Source organism: Mus musculus, chromosome 5 (assembly GCF_000001635.26).
Source record: "Mus musculus strain C57BL/6J chromosome 5, GRCm38.p6 C57BL/6J".
Classification (NCBI taxonomy): Eukaryota; Metazoa; Chordata; class Mammalia; order Rodentia; family Muridae; genus Mus; species Mus musculus.
In genome coordinates, this window is record NC_000071.6 from 3,948,157 (window position 1) to 3,973,847 (window position 25,691).

The 25,691-nt window shown below is 40.2% G+C and overlaps 1 protein-coding gene across 12 annotated transcripts in view; it reads left to right on the top strand.

The window, feature by feature from the left end:
* Positions 1-25,691, top strand: part of Akap9 (A kinase (PRKA) anchor protein (yotiao) 9) — a 152,469-nt gene that overhangs the window by 20,421 nt on the left and 106,357 nt on the right. For 10 of the 12 annotated variants that reach the window (XM_006503518.4, XM_006503520.4, XM_006503523.4 and 7 more), the window contains exons 2-12: positions 525-740; positions 3,534-3,578; positions 6,241-6,294; positions 6,636-6,806; positions 8,001-8,156; positions 9,468-9,644; positions 11,956-14,301; positions 20,424-20,637; positions 22,508-22,581; positions 23,746-23,881; positions 24,600-24,685. In XM_006503518.4, coding sequence (XP_006503581.1) covers positions 525-740; positions 3,534-3,578; positions 6,241-6,294; positions 6,636-6,806; positions 8,001-8,156; positions 9,468-9,644; positions 11,956-14,301; positions 20,424-20,637; positions 22,508-22,581; positions 23,746-23,881; positions 24,600-24,685 — 3,675 coding nt within the window. The remainder of the gene's footprint in view (positions 1-524; positions 741-3,533; positions 3,579-6,240; positions 6,295-6,635; positions 6,807-8,000; positions 8,157-9,467; positions 9,645-11,955; positions 14,302-20,423; positions 20,638-22,507; positions 22,582-23,745; positions 23,882-24,599; positions 24,686-25,691) is intronic. The other 2 variants (XM_006503521.4, NM_194462.2) reach the window with 1 other exon arrangement.

Consider the following 25,691-nt stretch of genomic DNA (forward strand, 5'->3'; position numbering starts at 1 on the left):
GTCTTTTAGAAATAATTTAAATAAGAACAGTGCAGTGATGCGGATAGTAAGTAAACTATACATATAGGTGTCATTAGGCTAATCTTGGAGGGCCAAAAAGCCTCACTCTGGAATTTACATTGCTTCTATTCTTCCCTTATAGACAAAGCTAGAAACCACACTTAGAGTTATTTCTTTTGGCACAGGCTAATTATCTTTAGAAAACCCATGTAGGGTGGTGCATTTGAACTCCGTGTGTGTTGTGCTTTCAGACAGTTCGAAATCCTCAGGTAATGCTCAGAGTGGAGGACAGAGTGTCTCACCCGCCAGCTTCTGATTCTGAGCTGATGTTCTCTTGAAGGCATTTTCCTTTCTTACATCAGTGTGGCAGTGATCGCTTTCATAAGGATAGGACGCCTGTCCTTAGTTTGTCATTCATTCTTGAGATAGTTTGAGTTTTTAATAAAGCGACTCAACTTTAATAATGTTTAAAAAAAAAAAACTCCTTAGATGAGTGTAATGCCACTTTGTTTTTTCCCCTACAGCTTGCTCGGTTTCGACAAAGAAAAGCCCAATATGATGGGGACATTCCGAAGAAACAGAAGAAGAAGAGGACGTCAAGCTCTAAACATGATTCAAGCTTACATACTGATCAACAGAGTGGTGAGCTCTGCTCGGAAAGTTCTCAGAGGGTAGACTTAGCCGGGAATCCTGATTGCTCCGGGCCAGAGAGAAAGCACGGCCAGGTCTTCTCTGCTGAAGTAAGTCCTTCAGGTTTTAGTGTGGTTTTAAGTGGAGCAACCGTAGTGACACTGGTCATGAGCACACTGTTCATTTAATGATGACTTTGCTCCTTCTCACAAATCTCAGCACTACGGGAAAATCTAGACCTAAAATGCTCAATAGCCTCTGAGGAAGCCTGTGAGCTTCATTCAGCAAACCTTTCCTGAGCACTCACAGTGCAGAGATGAGAACGCAGAGGCAAAGAACAACAGCTACTCCTAGCAGAGTTTATATGACTTATGATTCTAGGTTCTGCCTGTTCCACCATTGCAGGTCTGTCCAGTTCATCATTACTGGTTCTGTCCAGTCTACCATTGCATCAGCAGTGTACCTGGCTCTCAAGAGTATAGGGCATGCCAAAGCCAGCCTTGTGTGTGTTACTTGGGTATGTTCAGAAGGGCTAACACAGCTGGAAGTATGAGAGGGAGTTAACAAGAGCTGAAAGAAAAGTGAGGGAAGCAACCGTTGCACAGAAAGGAAAACATTTGCAAAGATAAAAAGTCGTGTGCTGTGTAGCCTGAAAACAGGAAATTCGATTTCACATGGATCCCAAAGTGATGGGATAAGTTTGAAAATTGTACCTGGCCCAACCCCCATGGAAGGAGTCCCAACCACCCCCTTGTTTAATGTATAACTTTCTGAAATGGGAGCGTTAGAATGGATTAAAATGGTTGGTAGGTGGTTGGATCACCAACCAAGACCAGAAATAGAGGGGTAGGCTGCTCAGGAGAGTATTGGGAGGGTAGCTATTATTTGCATTTTGTGCTACAGCATGTTTTTATAGAAATAAGATTAGAGTAGATAGAGAGTAATGCTCAGTACAGAGGTGGGCAATGGAGACAGGTTGTATTCCTCATCAAGTCTGGTCATCATGTGTCTTGGGTGTATGGGAATAATAGTTGCAAAAGAAGAGTGAGGAGCTGAGGCAGGTCGCCTCTCAGAGATTTCAGCACTAGGAAGGCTGAAGTGGGACGTCCTCCCTTCATTTGTGGTGTTGCAGTAAACGCCATGATAAAAGTACGGCGGACAGAGTGTTTATTTGACGTATGATTCCATGTTCACCTGGTCCACCGCCGCAGCTTCTCTCTACTCCACTAGTTCAGGTCATGTCTGTTCCACACTAGGCCAGCCTGGTTGGCAAAGTAATTCCAGGACAGGCCGAGCTACATAGTGAGACCCTGTCTTGAAAGAAAAAGGGAAAAAAAAATATCAAAAAACAAAAAACTAACTAACTAACTAAAAAGTCACTTGCTTGCCAAACCTGATGAGCTGAGGTCTATTCCCAGGACAGCGTTGTCATGTGGCCTCCATGCTGTGCTGATACACACGTTAAAGAAATAAATGTAGTACAGTTTTCAAGAAGAAGCATTGAGAGTGGCAGCACTAAGTCGTTTGCAGGGAACAGTCTGTGTCCCCCAAGTATTTGCTTGGCGTGTGTAGTGTTGTATATTTTGGGATTTTTGTACATGTACTTTATCAGATAATGGAGCTTCCTTTCCACTCGGGAATCATGGAGTGGGTTTATGTGTTTAATTATTTATTTTGCAATGGTGGGGTTCAAATCCAGGGCCCTGTTGAATGCTCAACCAACACTTTATCATGGAATTAAGTTTCTAGCCCTCAGCTACACATGCACACAGTCACACGCGCACACAGTCACACATGGATATGCAATCACATATGCATACACAACAACACATCAACCAGTGAAGCAAGCAAGCAAGCAAGGAAGCAATCAGAGCCTCTTGAATTAGGAACCTTTGTTACAGAATTCTAGAGTAGAGCCCAGCTTATTTCTTTTCCTGTCAGTAGTTATATTCCTTAGGAAGGGCATTGCAGGAATGCGATCTTGAATGTTAAATAATAATTCCATAGGAATAGGTGGGGAGTAAATCAGTGGTAGATAATATTTATAAACTCTCTGTGAGTTTCAGGTTAGGGATGCATGTGCGTGCACATGTGCACAGGTGGGTTTGACAGTAAAAGCACTTTTGGAATAAGAAGAAATAGGATTTATTTCTTTGTTGTACTTCCCACTTGAGGGAAGCTTTGAGTGCCACTGACCTCATGGTCAATACTGGAATAAAGTAAAAGTGTTTAATTTTTATTATTTTATAAAGATGGGTATTTTGGCTGTAGGGATTTGTGCTTGGCTTCCATACGTGCAGTGCCCATGGAGGCCAGAGAGAGCATCAGGTCCTTTAGAGTGGAGTTCCGCTGGTCGTAGGCCCCATGGCTTCTGAACCCTTCCTGGCCAGAGCACCAGAGAAATGGCTCTTAACTGCTGAGCCGTTTCTCTAGCCTCTAGCAGATGTTTTGAATGAATGCCATTTAAGTTGTAAAATCAGTATAACAAGAAAGGATGCTGTTTGTTTTCAAGAAATTACTTTTAGCATCAAGATTTTATGATACTTTTGAAGAAATGAGACTTCTGCTGGTAGCATTTAAGACTGTTTTCTTTAGGAGTTATAACATTTAAAGAAATCATACCTTGCTGCTTTTTGCTTACAAAGGGTAGGTACAATGTGTAACATCGTTCTTGTGATATTCTTTATATAGAGAAAAATTAATTTTCAGACATTAATTCATAAATGAAAATTTAAAGATCTGAATAATTTCTATTAGGTTTTGGTAGCATCTTACACAGTTTTAGTAGCATTTTATGTAGTTTTCATTATGTTACAAATAGTAGTTGCTTATTGAAAGTATAGGAAAAGTTGTATCTTGCAAAATATAGTAAAAATTGCAAATTGTTTTTCTTTTTATTTTAGCCTGAAAGTGAAATTTCTACCACTGCAGATGAATGTAGCTCGGAGGTAAGATTAACATGTCATAATTTCAAATGGTATAAGCAAAAATAGTTATTTTATGTCACTAAAATTATTAATTGCTGGTGCTTTGTTTCTAGTAGGTTTTGCATGCTCTGTTGCATTTCGGTAAATACAATAAAATAACAACAGCATAAATGCTTGGTTTCCAGAATTCTGTTAGGAGAAAGCTTTTCACAAATGTGTAGGTTTATGCTAACCATATGGACTTGTTTATTGGCACTAGTGTTGTGACAGTGACTTTAGGTGGATATGACCTCTCTATGATGTGTCCTCCTCATGTCCTTGTGATAAGTATCACTTATGTGCTGTGGTAAGTGTGTATCCTTTTGTCCTAGTCTTTTAAATACCATCTTCGTTTCTTTGGCCCAGGGGTAGAGAACATGATAACCAGTTTCTTACTGTAAATGTGTCAGCAAATTAGTATATTTCATAAGATTCAATGTGTTGAGGTTGCTAATAGTAAAGAGAACTATGCTTAAGCTAACATAGCACAATTTTATAATAATAATATGGGTAGCACTTAACAAATTCAATATATTTTAGAGCTAAGAATATTCTTGCTTGTAGACTGACCAGGAAAATAACCAACAATGAATAAATAAATGGGTATCTGAATAACACTATGTAAAATTTCCTCTAAGGTAAGTATGAATTTAAAATCATAAATTCTAAAAACTGCTATCGAAAAATATTGTACCAGAAAAGTTGTCTTTTAGAATAGGAGAACTTGAAACTTTTTAAGAAAAGTACAAACTAAAGTCAGTCATGTCAAGCACACTGGTGATGGAGACTCCCACGTGTGGTTGATGAACGAGAACCTCACCGAAGCACAGGCGAGAGTCAGCATAGAAAGAGCCGATGAACGGAGGAGAAATAGGTAAAGGCCACTTACATCTCACTCTGTAACTAAGCAAACCCCTAATGTGTGTGAGGGGAAAACCAAAACCAAAACCAAAACAAGAGAGAACTTGAAACTACCAGAAAACAGTCTGCAGAGTTACAAGAAGCAGCAAGGTTTTCTCAGTAGTAGCACTAAGTGTCCTATCACATTCCCTATTACAAGAAACAATGGAGTGGCTGAAAAAGACAAGCAAGATACAATTATTTGTTGTCTGTGAGAACTGAAAACAAAGGAGTCAGAGTCCCTATGCCAGGCAAGAGGAAGCTTCAAAAAGAGCACAGGTGCATGCGTAGCTTATAAAGTGCTACACTGACGTTGTCAGCAAGGGTAAAGGAGGGTGCTGCCCATTAGTAAAGCAAGGCCAGTCCTGCCTTCTAGTACTTCCAGTCCTTCTGGTATGCCGGGGGCGCGGGGGGAGGGGGAGAGACATGGAGACATCTCCACAGAAGGAGATGGAGACCTTTATTCTGTGTTTGAGCATCATTAGTGTCTTATCCCAACAGGAAACTTTGCTTTTCTAGCTCTCCACTGCTGCTGATGCCTTGGTCAGGATTTGCTCCAGATACTAGCAGGCTTTTCCTATATGACTTTGGTGAAGATAGGCAGTGCTGTGGCTAAGACTGACATCCTAAACAGTTTGGGAACCACTTTCAAGAGTGGTGCTAAAGCATTCATAGAAATTCTTTGGTTGGTGCAAACATCTCTGTGATTGAACACGTGGGTTTTGGCTTTTAGCATGCCTGTCTGGTGGCAGACAAAGCAAAGACATGATGATGAGCAATATACTTGAGAGCTTTCTACTGAAACTGCTTCACTGTGCCTGTCAACTATAGTAGCCTGTTGGCTGGGTACCAAAGCAACCTTTGTTCTTAGAGAATTCTGGACAAAGAAGCGAGGACACTCCTTTGTAGGGGCTGCGGAGATGCTCAGTCTGTAAGCCTTGCTGCACAAGCGTGAGTTCCTGAGTTTGGCTCCAGGTGTGGTGGTTTGTTTGTGTAATCACAGCACTGGGGAGACCAAGACAGGAGGATTCCTGGGCTGTGGGGGCAGCCAGGCTAGCTGAATCAGTGAATTTAAGGTTTAGTGGGACTCCAGAGTGTTGGAGAAAGACACCTAACACTGAACTCTGACCACACATATGTATCCTCAAAGGCTGCAGCAGTCCATAGCCTACCTAGCTACCCTTCATATGGAGAAGCAGTGTGATCTGGGAGGGGAAGAAGGGGCATTGTAAGCACTCAGGTGTTTGAGGAATGAATACATTTAAAGTCGCTCTATGTCTTTTAGGTGCTTGAATTCTATTTAAGTTTATCACTATGGTTTTGCTCGTAAGGCTTTTTTTTTTCTTTCTTAGTCCTAAAGAGACTGGAGTAGGACAATAACTCAGTAAAGTGTTTGCCACACAAGCACGAGCTTGGGTCTGTACCATAGGCACCCACATAAAATGCTTGGCAATGTGTATTTGCAGTCCCTGCACTGGGGAGGCAGGGGCGGGAGGATCAGGGCTAGCTGGCCAGTAAGTGGAGCTTGATTTGTGATCCTCATGCTTAGTGAGAGACCGTGTCTGGAACAACAGCAGTACACACTACATCTGCCCATCCCACACATATCCCACAGAACACAACAGCAGTACACACTACATCTGCCCATCCCACACATTTCCCACGGAACACAAAAATACTGTTATCAGGTATGGATTACATTTAGTTTAAGATCATAATATATCAGGAAATTGTTTTTATACAGATTAATGGCTGCAATTCTGTGATGAAACCAAGAAAGCCTACAGATCCGTTAAGGGTACAGTATTTAAAGTGTCCATGATACTAATGTGTTACACTGTGGAAAGGCTCCCAGCTGACTAACAGCCTTCTCTGCATGCTCTTCTTCCTGTGCTGCCACTTACATTGTACAAAGCCACTCATCCCCTTTTTTCTGTGACAGTTGTAACAGAGTGCAGAAATCCTGGTTATGTTGTTAAGGTGCTAATCTCATTAATAACAAAGCAGCTTTCTAATGAGCTTGCAGGAGGTAGGAGTGTTTTAAAGTGGACTTTGCTGTGGAAGTTTAAAGTTTGTCCCTGGCCTTCAAGAGTGTCACTAGTATTTAATTATTAAAAAAAAAATCTTGGATTGATTCAGGAAGAAGAATTTTCACTTGATGACTCCTCCTCTGAGCAAGGAGCTCAGTCCAGTCAGACCTGTCTTCAGATGGTAGAAAAGGAGTTGGCCGAGAAGCAGCATGATATTGAAGAGTTGACTCAGGAGTTGGAAGAGATGAGGGCCAGCTTTGGGACCGAAGGGCTGAAGCAGGTGCGCCCACTGTGGCTTTGCTTGGTTGCATTCCTAGGAGTCAGGAATGGGAGTATATGTGTGTTCTTTAATACGGGGCTTTGGAATGGTGACTTAGGTCACTTCATAATTTTTGTTCTTGTATATAGATAGCATAAGTAATGCTTATTAAAATGAAGATGGCAGAAAACCAGCTGAAATATGTGGACTTTTAAAACGTAACCATATAAAGTCGCTAGAGTGAAATCATTCTCTTAAGACAGACTTTTTTCCCCTGTAATCCACTTGAGAGGAAATAGGTATAAACCACAAAAGAGTGTGACTTAAACCTGTTAGGAATGTTGCCAAGTCAACAGGAGCCTGATACAGCTGTCTCCTGAGAGGCTCTGCCAGAGCCTGACAAGTACAGAGGTGGATGCTCACAGCCAACCATTGGACTGAGCACGGGGTCCTCAATGGAGGAGTTAAGAAAGGACTGAAGGAGCTGGGGGGTTTGCAAGCTCATAGGAAGAACAATATCAACCAACAAGAACTCCCCACGGCTCCCAGGAACTAAACCACCAACCAAAGAGTACATATAAGAGACCCATGTCGCTAGCTGCATGTGTAGCAGAGGATGGCCTTGTTGGCATCAGTGGGAGGAGAGGCCCTTGGTCCTGTGAGGGCTTGATGCCCTAGTGTAGGGGAATGCCAGCGCAGGGAGGTGAGAGGGAGTGGCTGGGTGGAGGGAGCATCCTCATAGAAGCAGGGGTAGGGGCTTGGGATAGGGAGTTTCGGGGGTGTGTGGAGACTGGGGGAAAGGGGATAACATTTAAAATGTAAATAAAGAAAATATCCAATAAAAAAAAAGAGAGAAGAATGTTTAAAAAAAAATGTCCGCAAGTCATTGTAAGTCACGCCTGCTGTGCAGGGACGTCAAGCTGAACATGAAGTGAGACAGTACACTTCCATCCTTTTCAGACACAAGCTGCCTTAAGTGTTTTTCTTGGTATTACCTAGAAATACATTGGGGCATTCCAAAGCGTAAAGATAATTCTTCTACAACAAAATATGGGGAAGCCAAACCAAATATATTCTCCTCTTTAATGCACACATATTTTCAAAGCCATTTTTCAAATAAATCTAATTTGGGTAGGCAGTAGCTTTTATGGAGTATTGTTTATTTTGAAAATAAAAACGGCGAAAAGTTAACCCAGTTTTCACTGTTTCTCTTAGTTACAAGAATTTGAAGCCGCCATTAAACAGCGAGACGGCATCATAACTCAGCTCACAGCTAACTTGCAGCAAGCAAGGAGAGAGAAGGATGACACGATGGTAGAATTCTTAGAGCTGACAGAACAAAGTCAAAAACTGCAGATTCAGTTCCAGCACGTAAGTATTACTAGTGCAACAAAGTTTATTGTTGTCCGTAATGAATTATATACCTTTTCACTTTCCAGAACAAGTCAAAGCTCACTCAGAAGCCATTTGCTTCTTATAGTGTACTGAAAAAAGTGGTAAATTAGGCTGTTATATTAACCAGGAATTTTTTTGTTTTTTTGTTTTTGTTTTTTGTTTTGTTTGTTTGTTTGTTTTTTGAGACAGGGTTTCTCTGTATAGCCCTGGCTGTCCTGGAACTGACTCTGTAGACCAGGATGGCCTCGAACTCAGAAATCTGCCTGCCTCTGCCTCCCGAGTGCTGGGATTAAAGGCGTGCGCCACCACTGCCCGGCTTTACCCAGGAATTATAATTCCTATCTTGTGAGTGGTTTCCTGCTGTTCTGCAGCATCTTTCCAAGGTAGACTGAATGGATTTTGTAGGGATTTTTCTGGAGTTGCATTGCACCTTTGCAGTGCTGGTGTGGTTTCTGTTAGGTTCTAAGTGGGAACTGGACCTACACCTCCCATTCACTTCACGTTCACTTTGGGAGTGCAAGCTGAGGTCAACTTGACCCAAGTAGAGATATCAGGAAAGAGGGAACGTGAGCTGAGAAAATGCCTTCATAAGATTGGGCTGTAAGGACTTTTGTAATTAGTGATTGGTGGAGGAGGTTCCAGCTTGTAGTGGGTGGGGCCATGCCGCCTGGGGAGGCCATCCTGGTTCTAACAGAAAGCCGGCTGAGCAGGTCAGCAAGTAGCATTTCTCAGAACATGGCCTCTGTGTCACCTCCTGTCTCCAGGTGCCGACTCTGCTGATTTCCTTTGATGTGGAAGTATAAGCTGGATTAACCCTTTCCTCCCCAACTTGCTTTGGCAGTGGTGTTTCATCATTTAGATCTGGTAACTCTGACTAAGGCAGAATCTCATTGCATTGTTCAGAGTTTGACAGCAAGTAATACAAAACAAGTTGAAATATCTTAAGCCAAAGACTTTAATGTAAGTAGACAGAAGTCTGATAGAATTTAGGGGCAGAAGTACAGTTAGCCCTCTGAATGGGATTGGAGCTAGGGTCTGAAAAGTTACAGAATCCAGAAGTATGTTTCTGTCCCACTTCTCCTGGTGTTTAGTTCTTATTCCTGTCCCTTACTTGATCTGCTTTTCCTGATTTATCATATGAAAGATAAGTCTAGGCATAACAGCATGTTTGCTAAGATCTCAAGCCCCTGAGTTGACCAGAGGTCAGCAGAGTAATCCTGCAGAAGTCGTCTGCTCACGACTGGCCACTTCAGAGTTGAGTATGTTGAAGGCTCTTTCTGTTTTCAGTTACAGGCTAATGAAACTTTGCAAAACAGCACTCTCAGCCGAACTGCGACAGATTTACTGCAGGCCAAACGACAGATCTTCACTCAACAGCAACAGCTGCAAGATTATCAGAAAAAGGAGGAGGACCTCCAAGCGCAGATTTCTTTTTTACAAGAGAAATTAAGAGCGTTTGAAATGGTAAGGAAGCTAGCTCATGTGTAGCAGCTTGGTAATTCACTTTTCTTAGTCATATTTCTCTCTTTTATGCATATGAATCATAAAATTTTATAATTAAGGCAAACTCTTTGAGTAATTAAAATAATTTATTTCAAAAGCATTTGAGAGTCTCACACTGATAAAGTTGTTAATAATAAGGCCCACTATTAGGCTCCTTCAGGTAAACTGCATATGTTAACTGGAGTCTCTGGAGAGCCTAAGTTTATAACTCAAATATCTTTCTTTTTCCATCTGAAGTATTCCCAGTTTTGCTATGACACTAAAATTCTGAAAATATTTTTTGTAACAAGATTAAATTTTGTAGGTTTAGTTAAGAAATCTAAATGCAACTGGTTCAACAAATTATGTTCTATTTCTTGGAAACATATTTAGGAAATCAGTGCTCTTTGTGGCAAGGGATGGCAATATATATCACATAGTTTATAATCTGAGATTCTAAGAACAGCCCATTCTGAAAGCCTTTTGCTTTTAATGAATTTTCAAATGAGAAATGAAAATTCAAAGGTGGTTTATTGCTGTCCTTTCTACTCATACCAGAATTTGGATTCAAACTGTCCAAGTGGCCTGAAGGCAGGATAGAGCTCTTGTACCACACTGCCTGTTTTTATATGTAACAAACGTGTTACATAACATAGCAAATCGGAAGCACAGTCTGTTTTGATTTTTAGGCTCAGAAAACTTACTTTTGGTATCATCTGAGTCCTAAGCTAGGGTGGATGTAAACTCAGATTGTTTCAAGTTCAAGAGACTGCTTAAAAATTCAAATATAAGATTATTAATTTGCAGTGATAAGTAATAATTATGAGTAACTATGTATTTCAGGTCCATTGGATTTCATTTTCTTTCCATGGACAAATGAATTTAAAAAGACAAACAGTATTTAGAGAGTTCATTAGTTAGTGGATGGAAGGATATAAGGCACTCAGAGAATATGGCATTAGACTGACATGAACTGGTGTGTGCATCTCATTAGAGTGAAGTTTATACCTGTGGACTGGAATTCTTTAGTCCAAAGTGCGACATGCTCCCAACACTGCTTTTTTTTCCTTTTTTTTATTGAGTATTTATATTGAGTATGGTTGGGTGATCCTTCTGTCTTTGGAGTACTGTGAACACACACACACACACACACACACACACACACACATACACACACACACACACACACACACACACACTGGGCTCAGGGTATGGTTTTTCTAGAGGGACAGTGTTCTCAAAGGCCTTGGTCTTTTTCCTTGAACTGTACTGAGAGGAGCACTCTAGCACTTTGTCAGATGGCTTTCCTCTGTCATTTTTTGACTTTGGAAGTGTTTCATTCAGAATGCCCTTGAGATATGTTTGCCAAGGATATTTGTAATATAAGTCACCTGCTTATAATAGCTCTAACCAGTTCTGTAGATTTTATTTCAGGTTTAGTATTTGGATCTGAAGCCTTTAATCACAGAGATAAGTAAATAACAGATCCAAACTCTGCCTAGGCGTCTGCTCAACTTGTTGCTTTGATGTTATTGTAATAAAGAATATGCTTGTTGTGTTCATCTGGGTTTAGTTGTTATCCAAAGTTACATAATTGACCACAAATGGCAACTGGGGAAATATGTCTTTTCTGTTTTCAAGTTTCTGTTGGAACTGAAATTGTAGTTTTGCACAATCTGCCATAAATTATATTCATGTAGATGTCATGTAGATGCTCAGCGGTAAACTTAGGGAAGATGTGCAGGAGCAGACAAACGTACAGATTTCCTTCTCTTATTGCATGGCCTTTGTCCCTGGAACTCCTTCAGATCACTACAGATAATGGGAGAAACCTGAACTCATTTCTATTTTATTTTTCTGAATTGAGAGAGTGCACAGTATTATATTTATCAAAATATTAAATAATTGGGATATTAAGCAGTTAATCTTTTAAAAGTGAAGCTGTAATGGCTTAGCACAGATTTAGTAGGTTTTAAAACTTATTGGAATTATATACTTATTTGTCTGGAGGTCACCTCAGGTCACCAGAGCCATCCTGTCAGCCTAGCAGGATGTTTCTTTCTTTGATTCTGTTTTGGCAGTGCTGGGAGAACCCAGCACTCATATCTGCTAAGCACATTAGCCTTCCTAAGAAGGTCAGAGCTGTTGTCGTGTTTGTCATCAGTATCTGCATACACAAGTTGTGTGCAGGGAACAATTGAGGGGTGGGCCCAGCAGTTACTTTCTGTGGAATGATGTAAAAGCACGACTTAAGTTAAGAAGGTCTTATGTTTTCTTTTTTTTTCCTCTGAAGGAAAAAGACAGAAAAATAGAAAACTTAAATGCAAAAGAAATACAGGAGAAGCAGGCACTCATTGATGAGTTGAATACAAGAGTAGTAGAAGAAGAGAAGAAAACTGTTGAGTTAAAGAATAAAGTAACAACTGCTGATGAGTTACTAGGAGGGTTACACGAACAGCTTACACAGAGGAATCAGGAGATCCAAAGCCTGAAACTAGAACTGGGCAACTCTCAGCAGAACGAGCGGAAGTGTTCAGAGGAAATCAAAGAGCTAATGAGGACAGTTGAAGAACTCCAGAAGAGAAACCTTAAAGATAGCTGGCTGGAAACTAGCGCCGTGCGAAGGGTGGAACAGGAAACCCAACGGAAATTAAGCCATCTCCAAGCAGAGCTGGATGAGATGTATGGGAAGCAAATAGTGCAAATGAAACAAGAGTTAATAAATCAGCACATGTCTCAGATAGAGGAGCTCAAATCCCAACATAAGAGAGAAATGGAGAACACCTTAAAGTCGGATACAAATGCTGCCATCAGTAAAGAACAAGTAAATTTAATGAATGCCGCCATAAATGAACTCAATGTAAGATTACAGGAGACTCATGCTCAAAAGGAGGAACTCAAGGGAGAGCTTGGCGTAGTTCTGGGAGAAAAGTCAGCTTTGCAAAGTCAGTCTAATGACCTCTTAGAAGAGGTAAGGTTTTTAAGAGAGCAAGTTCAGAAAGCTAGGCAGACAATCGCAGAGCAAGAGAACAGGCTGAGTGAGGCGCGCAAGTCCCTGAGCACAGTGGAAGACCTAAAAGCTGAGATCGTGGCTGCCTCCGAATCCAGAAAGGAACTCGAGCTCAAGCATGAAGCCGAGATTACAAATTATAAAATAAAACTTGAAATGCTAGAAAAAGAAAAAAATGCTGTGCTAGACAGAATGGCGGAATCCCAAGAAGCAGAGCTGGAGAGGCTGAGAACACAGCTCCTCTTTAGTCATGAGGAAGAATTGTCTAAACTAAAAGAAGATTTAGAAGTAGAACATCGAATAAATATTGAAAAACTTAAAGATAATTTAGGCATTCACTACAAGCAACAGATAGACGGCTTACAGAATGAAATGAATAGGAAGATGGAAAGTATGCAGTGTGAAACAGACAACCTGATAACCCAGCAGAATCAGTTAATTCTGGAAAATTCAAAGCTAAGAGATTTACAGGAATGCCTTGTTAACTCAAAATCAGAAGAAATGAATCTTCAAATCAATGAACTGCAAAAAGAGATTGAAATCCTCAAACAAGAAGAAAAGGAGAAAGGTACCCTTGAGCAGGAAGTCCAGGAGTTGCAACTTAAAACTGAACAATTGGAGAAACAGCTGAAGGAGAAGGAAGATGACCTTCAAGAAAAATGTGCACAGCTGGACGCAGAGAACAACATTCTCAAAGAGGAGAAGAGAGTCCTTGAAGACAAGTTGAAAATGTACAGTCCTTCGGAACAAGAGGAGAGATCCATTGCCGTAGATCCCAGCACAAGCAAGTCGGCAGACTCGAGGTGGCAAAAAGAAGTAGCGATGCTGAGGAAGGAGACCGAGGACCTTCAACAACAATGCCTTTATCTAAATGAAGAGATCGAGAAGCAAAGGAATACGTTTGCGTTTGCTGAAAAGAACTTTGAAGTTAACTATCAAGAGTTACAGAGGGAGTATACTTGTCTGCTCAAGATAAGAGATGATTTAGAGGCCACACAGACCAAGCAGGCATTGGAATATGAGAGCAAGCTGAGAGCGCTGGAGGAAGAGCTCCTTTCGAAAAGAGGAAATCCAGCCGCGCCAAAGGGGAAGAGTTCTGGAATTTTCCCATCTGAGACGCTGGAAATTGGGGAAGTTGTAGAAAAAGATACAACAGAGCTTATGGAGAAGCTAGAAGTAACCAAGCGAGAAAAGTTGGAGCTCTCAGAGAAAGTCTCTGGCCTTTCTGAACAACTAAAGCAGACCCATTGTACCATCAATTCTCTAAGTGCAGAGGTCAGAGCCTTAAAGCAAGAGAAGGAACAGCTTTTATTGAGATGTGGAGAACTTGAACTCCTCGCTAACCCTAGTGGAACAGAAAATGCAGCTGTCTGCCCTGTGCAGATGAGTTCTTACCAAGCTGGGCTTGTGATGGGCAAGGTCGGGGATTCTGGGGGATCTATTTCTAAAATTAGTAAAGATTTGGCTGAAGAATCAAAACCAATGATAGAAGATAAAATTCCCTTTAAAGAAAGTGGGAGAGAACAGTTGCTCTTGCCAACAAGAGCACAAAAACCGTCTCATGCGACAGTTGAACCATGTGAAAGTGAAAAACTCCAGCAAGAGCTTCATGCCCTCAAAGCCGAGCAGGTATGTCCACATGCTCTCGGGACATCACAGGGCACATAGAGTCACACTGAAGCCGAGCAGGTGTGTCCACATGCTCTCAGGACATCACAGGGCACACAGAGTCACACTGAAGCCGAGCAGGTGTGTCCACATGATCTCGGGACATCACAGGGCACATAGAGTCACACTGAAGCCGAGCAGGTGTGTCCACATGATCTCAGGACATCACAGGGCACATAGAGTCACACTGAAGCCGAGCAGGTGTGTCCACATGATCTCAGGACATCACAGGGCACATAGAGTCACACTGAAGCCGAGCAGGTGTGTCCACATGATCTCAGGACATCACAGGACACACAGAGTCACACTGAAGCCGAGCAGGTGTGTCCACATGCTCTCAGGACATCACAGGGCACACAGAGTCACACTGAAGCCGAGCAGGTGTGTCCACATGATCTCAGGACATCACAGGGCACACAGTCACACTGAAGCCGAGCAGGTGTGTCCGCATGATCTCAGGACATCACAGGGCACACAGTCACACTGAAGCCGAGCAGGTGTGTCCACATGATCTCAGGACATCACAGGGCACACAGAGTCACACTGAAGCCGAGCAGGTGTGTCCGCATGCTCTCGGGACATCACAGGGCACACAGAGTCACACTGAAGCCGCGCTCACCTCTAGGGAACACTAACCCATACACGGGGGAGGAAGGGAACCCTGGCGCGGGACTCTCAGTTTCTGCCAGTCAGTTGTCAGTTTTACTTAAATATTGTTACCTCTCTTTCAATTACTCTCTTGTATGTGCTGCTTAGAAAGTAAGCTAGGCCAATTCTTTTTACATTTTCTTTTTCTTTTTAAAGAGAAGAGTTACTGTTGAGAGACTTGGTCTCATTTTCCATTATAATTACTTTGCTTTAGTATCTATTATCTTTTTAGAGTATTTCATACTTGTGTTTTCTAGTATAAAATTTCAAGTTTTCAGTTAGTATCCCACAACTGTAAAACAAAACAAAAAACCTCCTAAGTTTTCTACTGCTCTGTAAAGTACTCAGTTGTTATGAAATTATATTTCTGAGAGGTGAGGCTTAAGGCCTTAAGTTTTTGAGTCTTATACTTGAATGAGAAAAAAATACCGTTAATTTTCAATATAAGTCAAGATCTTAACAATACCTATAATAAATGTTCTAGTTTCATCCTGTTGCTGTGGTAAAGCTGACCAGAAGCAGCTTAGGAGAGGAAAGTGTTGTGATTGGCTTACACGTCCTGGTCACAGTGAAGTGAGGGTGAAAACTCAGTCCGAACACCATAGAGGAGTGGCGCCTCCTGGCTTACCCACTGGCTCATGCTTGCCTACCTTTCTGGTATAGCTTGGGACTTCCTGCCTACATAATGGTGCTGTCCACAGGGGCTCCCACATCAATTAACAATCAAGATGTTCACCCATATATGCCCACTGACCAGTCTAATCTGAGCAGTATTTGAATTGAGACCTTTCTCATCTCTTTGTTGATTCTAGACTGTTGTCAGTAATGCTAACAAAGACCGTGACTAATAATGAGTCATTCCTAATAACTTATATTTGGTAAATACTAATGCTAGAAAAACCAGGACAGTTCTGGTAGGTTATCTACAGTATAATAATATGTGTTTTTATATTAGTGGAATATATGTTTATTGAATTATTCTAGATACACATATAGTGGTGAACAAGAGATGAGGACTAGTCTCAGGAAGCTTGCTCTCAAGGGGAAAGCAGTTAGTAAGGGGGAAGCAAAGGGTAGTTAGAACCAGTGTCAGGTCTGTGAAGAAGTACAGGGCTAGGCAGGAGAGTACAGAGATCAGGACAGGTCTTTTGGAGGAGTTAGCCTTTGAACTGAGCTCTGTATAATGGGGAATTTATAGCAGTTGCAAAGATGTGGGTGAGCGTTAGGATCCAGGCCTATGTGGTTGGCTCTGAAAAGAGGCCAAAGGCCAAACAGAGCTGTGGAAGGATGGAAGGATGCAGGAAGCTCAGTTTTCATTCTAAGTACAAGCCAGGGGATGTTTGTCTTTATTTCTGATGACTTAATCCCATTGACAATCTTATATCAAATACAGAGAGAATTTGCTTTTATAATAACTTATAATAACCTGAATAGGATCAAGAAATTCAGGCTGGAGAGATGGCTTAGCGGTTAAGAGTGTTGGTTGGTTCAAGAGGGCCCCAGTTCAATTCCCAGTGCCCACATGGCATCTCACAACTGTCTAACTCCAGTTCCAGGGGATCTAACACCCTCACACAGACATACTGCAGGCAAAACATCAATGCTCATAAAAATAAATAATATTTTTAAAAGAATCAAGTAATTCAAATTACTAATTAATGTCTAAACACATGGAATTGTTTTGAAAAATATGTGTTATAATTACCCCAAAGGTGTTCAACAACATTTTAATTTTTTTACATAAGGGAGGATCTGATCTCCAACGTTAGCTGCTCTGCTCTTGATACTGTCTCTCACTAAAATTAAATAAATAGAGCCACATAGGCTTTCTTTTCAGTGGAAACAAAATACACTTGAAGTGTGACTTCTTTATTTGAATATACTTGGATAAAACGAGAAAGAGAAACTTCACAGAAAGTCTCCCTAGTGTTGGCATGTGAAGGTCTCCAGGGCTGTGGCCATGCGGAGGCAGACAGGGCATGACAGGAATTGCTCATTTCTTATGCTCGCCTAGTGAAGCATGTTTGAAGTGGAAGACACGGAACTTAGTGAGCCCAGGAGGAGCTGCCAGTTTGCTGTCTCTCAGGTCCTGCCCTGTGGGCAAGACCTCAGGAACCTAGAGTAAATTTGATACAAGATAGTACATTTTTAAGCAGGAAAATAAAGCCCATTTTTCAAGTGTCAATAGTGGAACAAAGTAGAACTCCTCACAGGAAAGAAGAGACTTTGTTAGTTGCTTTATAGCATTTTCCAAAAGTCCTAACCATTGTAAATATAAAAAGATATACGACATCAGTGGAGAGAAAGACAACTGTCATAATTCACAGGGACAATTTAATAAGAAAGTAAGCAAATTGAGTTAAAAAATTTGAAGTAAAATAGTGTAAAAAAAAACCCCAAAAATGTGTAATATACCTGGGTGTGGTAGCTTATGCCCATAATCCCAGGACACAGAAGCAGACAGAGGGAACTGTGAATTCAAGAGCAGACTCAGGCATGTAGCAAGACCTCATCCTAAAATCTAAACAGTGACAGCTGCGTTGTACGTGAATGAAGGAGGGTGAGGCCTGAATAAACGAAATCTCTCACTTCTGGAGGAAAATATTTAATGTGAGATATAAGTTTGTTTTATGTGTCTGCAATCCAGTTCACAGTGAAAACTTGCTAAGCTGGTTGGAAAGATAAAATAGCATCCAAGTAGCCACACTTAGCGAAAGCAGATAGAAGAAAATAGAAAATTTAGAGCAGAAATAAGTGAATTTGAAATAACCAAAAGGGAAGGGTTTGAAGACACTTGATGGTTTATTATTTGAAAACATCTATAGGTTGCAGTTGTTAGATTCCCAAGGATGTCACCAAGAAAGAGAAAGCACAGATAAAATGAAGGATGGAAATAAAATCCCCAGCGCAAATGCTACAAGGATTTTAAATATAAAAATACTATAAATAAGGCCTACTGATGAAAAATATAAGTTGCCCAAACTAATTGCATAGAAATGCAAAGCTTTAGTGAGCTAATGGCACTACAGAATCTAGAACTGTGGTCGGCTTCCCTTCTCACCTCTCCATGTAAATGTGCTCTGCTGTGACCACTGTGCAGTGTGCGGCGGCTCTCAGGAGCTCACGGCTGAGCGCAGAGCCTTACTGAGGTGGCATTAAAAGAGAATTGGAGGGATGGAAGGATTCAAGCTTTGAGTCTGGTTGGTATTGAGATAAAGATGGGAAAAGAATGGCTCAAGAAAAAGAAAATTACAGATTATTCTTATTTATGAATGAGCCTGCCTGAATTCTTATTAAGTTATTATGAGATTATCCCTAAGAATGGAAGAATTATTCGGCATGTGATAATTCTGTTTACTCAATCTCCACATGCTGATCATCTTAAATACTGTTGGAAAAGAATCTCCAAAAGTTACCAATTTGTTTCCAGGTTTTAACAGGAATAACAAGAAGGAAAGAAACTTTGAAGAAGTAAGGACTAGAAGGAGCAGTTGTGAAGGTTTTCTGAGGTGTTGTTGAGTAGCTTTCCCGGTGTAGGCACGGCAGGGACAGGGCAGTCACTGTCACCGTTACTCTTCCAACAGTGCTTCTAGAGTTCCTAGCCAGCCAATACAATACAAATAAGAAAGGAGAAAGACTGTGAACAAGTAAGTTAAAAATGTTAAATTATAGATAAGATTATTGAAACTTACACAAGACATTAATGACCTGTACCCGTTGCCACAGGCTCTCTTTATACACTTTAGTGTAAAGGGATACCCCAAAGGTCTGTACCTCCTTCTGTCTCCATCTCCATCTTTATCTCTCTCTGTCTCTGTCTCTCGTACAGAGTTAGTTCATGGGAGGGTATTCTGGTGAGATAATATTTGAGAAGAGACTTGAATCAACAAGCCAAGACAATGGGAAGGCTCAGAAAATTCAATGATTGCCTTAAGAGAATTGTTTTTGCGATGGGGAATTATATCCTTACTCTTAGGAAAAATTAACTCCAGGTTAGTTAAAGACATACTAGACAGAAGGATGTAAATAAAGTAGAATTGTGATCTTAAGACGTAGGAAGCCTTTTGATTAAGAAGAGCAAAGTCAAAGGAAAGTATTTAGAAATTTGATCATGTTTGTTTCCTTTATGAACAATACTTAAAACATGTTTCATACTAGGGCCAGATGTTTGCCACATATGTTACAAACAAAGGACTGTAAATGTAATATAAATACCTGAGAAAATACAAAGGATTTAATGAGCCAAAGATATGAAGAAATATGTGTCTTAGAGAAGAAACCAAAATGACAAGGAACATAAAAAGTATTTTAGCCTTACAAATTCATATGAGTAAAATAGCATTTTATCACCATCACAGTGGCAAAATAACCGACTTATTGATAAGGCTACAAGGATGTAAGTATCCACTTTTTTTTAGTTGAATTATACAAAACAATTATTTAGCTACTAAAGCTAAGCCTGCGCTATGACCAGCAGTTACATTCCTGAGTAACTGTGGTCAGTGGGAAGCAGCTACGCTTGGAAACAGGCAGCACTCGTGTTTCTTAAGCTTCCTGAATCAGGGTCAGAGGACAGATACCATAGATGTGTGTCAGCGAGAATTCCAGTTGAGTCTGATACATGCTGGACCGCTGACGAGCAGAGCCTTTACTCATTTGTCTCAGGTGGATGTATGTAATCATTTACTACCTTTTGATTAAAGGACCCAGGCTTATGAAAATCCAGTTGGGCTCCGCAAAGGAAAACGGTCCAGTTGTGGATTGTTCATTTATACTACACTATAGTCAAAATAAATTAACCTGTCACATATGTGGATTAATTTCAGAAGCATTTTTTGATGTTTTGATATTTGATACTAAAATGCAAAGAAATTTGCAAAATAAATGCCTCTGTGTCAATACACAGAAATATACAATATAATGTAATGTTTACATGTTCACTGGGAAATGATAGTAAACACCTTCCAGATTTTTGGTAACAGTTCCTAGTGGGCAAGGAATAATTAAACATTATGAATTAAATCTTGTCTCTAATGTTTTCTTTCTAAATCTAAGGAGCTGTAGATGGAATAGGAGAAAAAAAAATGACAGCATTGAGAATTATTAATTTGAGTTTTGAGGGCATTGGTGTTTATTCAGATTATTTTTATTTTGTAGCATGTAAAATATTAGTTAAAAGATTAAATTTTTGCTAGTTATACCAACTATCCCAACTTACAATTACACTGAGTTAGTAAATGAAAACATGACAAGGCCTTTCTTGAGAAAGACATGTAGGTCGGGCATCTGGATGAAGACTATAAAGCAGGCCAGTTCCTTCCTATGACTTTTAAAACTATGACATGTCTTCTCCTTTGAAGTCCAGTCCATGGAAAGAAGCAGAAGCTAAGCTGTTACTTTCATTTTCCCTCACGTTTGTACCTCTTCCCTTTAAGGATGATCTAAGGCTGCAGATGGAGGCCCAGCGCATATGCCTTTTTGTGGTTTACTCAACTCATGCGGATCAGGTTCGTGCACACATGGAAAAGGAGAGGGAGGAAGCTCTTTGCAGCCTTAAAGATGAGCTCATTTCCGCTCAACAGAAAAAGATCGACGAACTTCATAAAATGCACCAGTGCCAGCTCCAGAATTTTAAAATACAGGAGACAGGTAACCCATCGGCTTCTGACTAATTTCTATGAAACAAATAAGCACCCTTAAAGGCACCTTTTTGTAGTTCTGTCCCTGTAGTTCTGGCATGGGCTGAGGAGGCTTTGCGTCTGTTGCCCGGGTTTGTTAATTCATGTCATTGAGGTGCCAGGATAGCCAAACCCCTTCCTGCCTCATTTTCTCACGGAAGTATAATCCATTCAGAAAGCTTTTGGAAAATGAACTGAGAACTTCTGCACCGTGCTGAACCGTGCACTGAAGCACCAGTAGAGAGACATTGCCTGTCTGTCTGGGGCAGATGTACACCATTGGCTCTACTGTTACTTGAAGTATTCCAGACTAACGAATAATCCAGCTGATCCAGGGTGAATACTGAGAGTGGAAGGAAGAGGAGAGGAGAAGAAGTTCTGTGAAGATGGAGCAGGATCAGTTGGGTTGGGCACTGAGGGATGTTTCTGAAGTGTTAAGCATAGACCTGAAAGAGACCCACTTTGGAGAAGTGAAAGTTCAAGTTGTATAGAAAGTAGTGGGGCATGAGCTGAAGATTGTGGCGCGTGCCTGGTTAGAAGCTTCATAAATCTCAACGGAGTACACTCATGCTTCCTGCTCTGGGAAGACAGAGCTACTCGATCTACTGCAGGGTTTGTAAGGAGAGCAAGCAACAGTGACACTCTTATTTAAGAGGACACTAGTGCGCTTAGTTGAGAAAAGTGAAATAATAATGGGCAGAGCAGCTAAGCAATCTTAGCTATAACCAATAAATGTCTGGAAACACAGTGACAGTGAAGCTCAACAGTTAGAGCTAAATGCTATCACGGGGCAATTTATAGCAGCAGGTGGTAGAAGTTGAGAATAATCTTGAAGTTTCTGCCTATGTAGTTTCAGTCACAAAGAGGAGCAGACCATAGACAAATAATATAGTCAGTTTAGGACATTCTGAGTTAAGTGTATGTGTTAACTTGTAAAAGAAATAGTCACTAGTCAGCTGAAGGGAGTAGTCTAAAACCCAGGAGAGACTTTTAGGCTAAAAATACGATCTACATGGAGCTGAAAGACCAGAGTCTCTAAGGCCAGAAGTAGAGTGAGACACCCTGGAGATGGAGCAGAAAACCTTGGTGGCGCGGTGGGAAGGACATTGAAGAGACCACAGAGGAAGGCAGAACCTGTTATGGGGCAGCTGTTGTTGAGGAAACCCAGTGTTTCCTAAATGTCCAGTGGAATTGCTCTGTTGAACAAAGTTAAGATTTCAAGAGTCACTTAAAGAAGGAGAGTTTTTCATTTACAGAGTTCTTTGCTTTTTTTTTCTAAATTCATTAAGATTTTGCATGCATTGCTTGTATTGATACCTCTTCTGATAGCCTGTCTAGTGTTTTCTATTGACAGTCGATTGTTCTATTACTAGGTGACAAGACAGTCTAGTGAGTAGTGATCAATGTCTCTGAGAAGAGAAGAGAACAGAAAGTATATATCTAATAAATAACTAATGGATTTAATGTTGCAATACTAGGACTGAAATCCAGGGCTAGCACATACTAATCAAAGTGTCCTATCTCTGAACTCTGACTCTGCAAAATTGGAACCACTGGCTTGTGAGAGTTTTGAGGTTTGCAAAGGTGTATTTAATGGATAAGTAAGTATATAGGTTCTTGGGTTAGAATGTAGAATCCTGAATGTATAAACCCTTCTATAGAGTCGAAATAGCAAATCTTAGAAATCTATCTGAGACAGCTGCATTGCAAAATGAAAAACACATTTGGAAGAAATTGAAATATGTGATATTCTAGGGAAGCTCCGGTGAAGGCATTAGAATGTGACAGTGTTACTTACATATATGCAGCAAATGGCTCACGTGTGGTGTGTTTCCTGCTAGGTGATGAGCCTTTACAGGTGCTCATTGAACGACTTCAACAGGCAGTGTCTGAGAAATGCTTTCACATTTCAAAGGTAAGATGTTCCTTTAAAAGTGGTTTTAGTTGGGAGGTACCAAAATCCATATTGCTACTGATTTAATGAACAGAACCATCCACTCACGTTTGCCCAAATCTCTTGCGTCCAGAACTGTACTTACAAAGTATTCCTGAGTTCTAAGCTTAAAATGAGCATTTGCCTTTTTTGTGATAGTCAGATTGGAACAATAGGAAATTAGAGATAAGGGTGTGACTCTGATCCATTGCTTGTCTGTTATATTTGAGGTCTTGGATTCAGTCTCTGGCACCACAGAAAAAGAACAAAGAAGTTGAGATAAGTTGTATCTCGAATAGTGCACACTGTATAGTCACTGTTCGTGTCAGAGAGGTACTGTTTAACCTTCCAGGAAAACAGTTTGTTCATTAAGGTCACTAATGTGGTAAAAGTTTACCTTGTGGCTGTGCTGAAATCTCAGTGTGCCCAAATACTGACAGTGTCCTTAACTTAAAATCATGCAGGAAGCAACAGCCATTTAAAACATTGGCTTTTAAAAGTCTTCTAAATCATTGGTTATTTCCAATTGAGAGAGGGGCAAAGGTAAAGTTAACTTGGACAGCTTATCAAACCTTGGAACATGAAATGGTGTCTTACATGATGGAAATTTCAGTTTCTCTGGAGAACAGTGTGCTGGACACTTTTAACTTTTTGTATGGGCAGACCACAGAAAACACTCTGCATATTATAGAAAGGACATTAGTATAATCTCCTCCTCAATATATTATCATTTTGGTTGGTTTGATAGAGCTCTCTAATTGTCCTCTTTGAGCTTTCTCTCCTTGTGATGTTTGTTCAAGGATAGTTGGTGAAGTAATGAGATATTTTCAAGGGAGAGCAATTATATCAGAGTGGGAACTGTGCTAGGGCTAGGGAGTGATTGCTTACACTTCATGATATATTTCAGAATTAAAAGAAAACAGAAAAATCTGTACTATTTTGTATAGTTAAGATTATCTTCCTGATAAAAGAATAATTTCATGTCAAAGAGAAATAATGTTTTCTCTGTAGATTGATTTCATATGTGGAGGGAGAGGGAATCCATATTCCATTCATACTACTATGACCTTTTGCCTTTAGGTTAATTTTTCTAATATTTAGAAAAAAATTAAAATTTTAATGTAAAATATTCAATTTTGTTAACAGACCCTAAACAATGTTTTCGATGAATGCTATACTCCTTTAAAATGTGAAATGAATATAGAAGAGAAAGAGAATTCTGGTGTTTACACTTCTCAAAATCAAAGCCCAGAATTACAAGAGTATAGATACGAAGTTCAAGGTAAAAAGCTTACTATACTGTTAAACAGGATTTACTTTGCTCAAGTCAATTGCTTATAAACGTAACTTTAAGCAACTTAATGATAGATACGTTTTCTTAGTATCTTATTTTTAGCCATGAAATTCATATTTCTTTCTCCTTGATTTCTTCATTCCAATCTATTTTTTATTCTAATTCTTTTTGTTAACTGTGCTAACTGTAGATCTTAATCTTTAAAATTTAGAGTTTACTAAGTTTAAATTAATGGTTTATAATTTTAAAAGTGGATTAAGAAATTGAGTTTTAAGATACATTAAGAAATGACCTCTGCCAGCTGTGGTAGTGCATGTATGCAGGCCTTTAATCCCCACGCTCAGGTGGCAGAGGCAGAGGCATCTGTGTAAGTCCTTGGCCCGCTGAGTCTGCACCGCTGTTTGAGGCTGACCAGGGCAGGGCTAAATATAGAAAGAGATAATTTTCTTCATGTAAATGTGGTGCTAGTTTTGAATTTATTGGTGTTCCTTAACAGATTTATTATGTTCCTAGTATATTTGTATAGGTAACGAGCAACCTGCTAATAAACAGCTACAGAAACTAATACATCTTAAGATAAAATTTTCAAGATAATGTCATACCAGTTACTTCATAGTAAAGTTCTAAGTAGGTAAATCTTGTTTTGTAAAAGAGGTAAACTTGTACAGTGAAATGAAATGATTATCATGGTCTGTTCTTCCTTCAGACTTTCAAGAGAGCATGCAAGTCCTTCTTGGTAAAGTGACGGAAGAATGCCGCAAACTCTCAGGACTGCAGACGCGCTTAGGCAAGGTCTGTGGGATAGAGGAGATGATATCTGCATTTGTTTTACTGCCTGCTGTTGTGTCAATCAGGAAGTTCTAAAATTGGTGAACGTGGAGAAGGATGCTAGAAATATTAAATCATTTATATGTTTGTATTAGAACATCTATATCTTAAGCTGAAGAAACTTCCAGAATTTAAATGGTATGTAACTTGCTGAGACGAGTTTTTAAGTCATGATGAAGTGTAAGTGGATGTCAAATGTTAAAGTATGAAACAATTGTATTTAGTTGTATAGATGTCTTTCCTTTTTAGCTTACTGGAGCTTAAACACACAGTAGAACAGTAACCTATCACTAAACTACACCTGTAGGCTCTTACATGTAGTATTTTAAGGCAATGCGTCTGTCTTTATATGTTAAAGACGATAATTAGTTGTTTTGCACATCACTGATATCACATTTAACATTTAACTCTGTCTGTGTACTTTTGTTGATGTGCCCTCTGATGGGCCACGTTTCTCTGCCCCACTGCCTTCTTTGCGGGTGCTGGCTTTTTCTGTGGTTCAGCCAGCACCAACCGTTGGCTCTGCCCCAGCCCTTCAGTCCAATACTGGCTACAGCATTGTGTCTGATCTTACTAGAGTCACTTGACACACTTCAATTTTTCCTGTATGAGTGGAAGATCATGCTCAGTTTGTGTGCCAATGGCATTCACCTGAGCGTAGGAGTCCCTGGTTTTCTATCAAGTGATAGGCAACTTCCACAAGTGTTCACACAGACCATAGTGCTTTTCTGTAGCAATTGTAACCCACAATGACCATTCAGGCAGGTCTATATTAGCATAGAGAGCTGTTTATTAGTTAGGTTTTCTAATTACTGCCAAAAGAAAAACTTGGAAGCAGTAAAGACAGGCATCTCCAAACTGTCCTGTCAACTGTTCTGCGCACATTGGGTAACGAGTGGTTTTTAACACAGCAGTTAACTATAATTGCCCAACTCCCCACAGTCCATCAGCATCAGGTATCAGGTCAGGA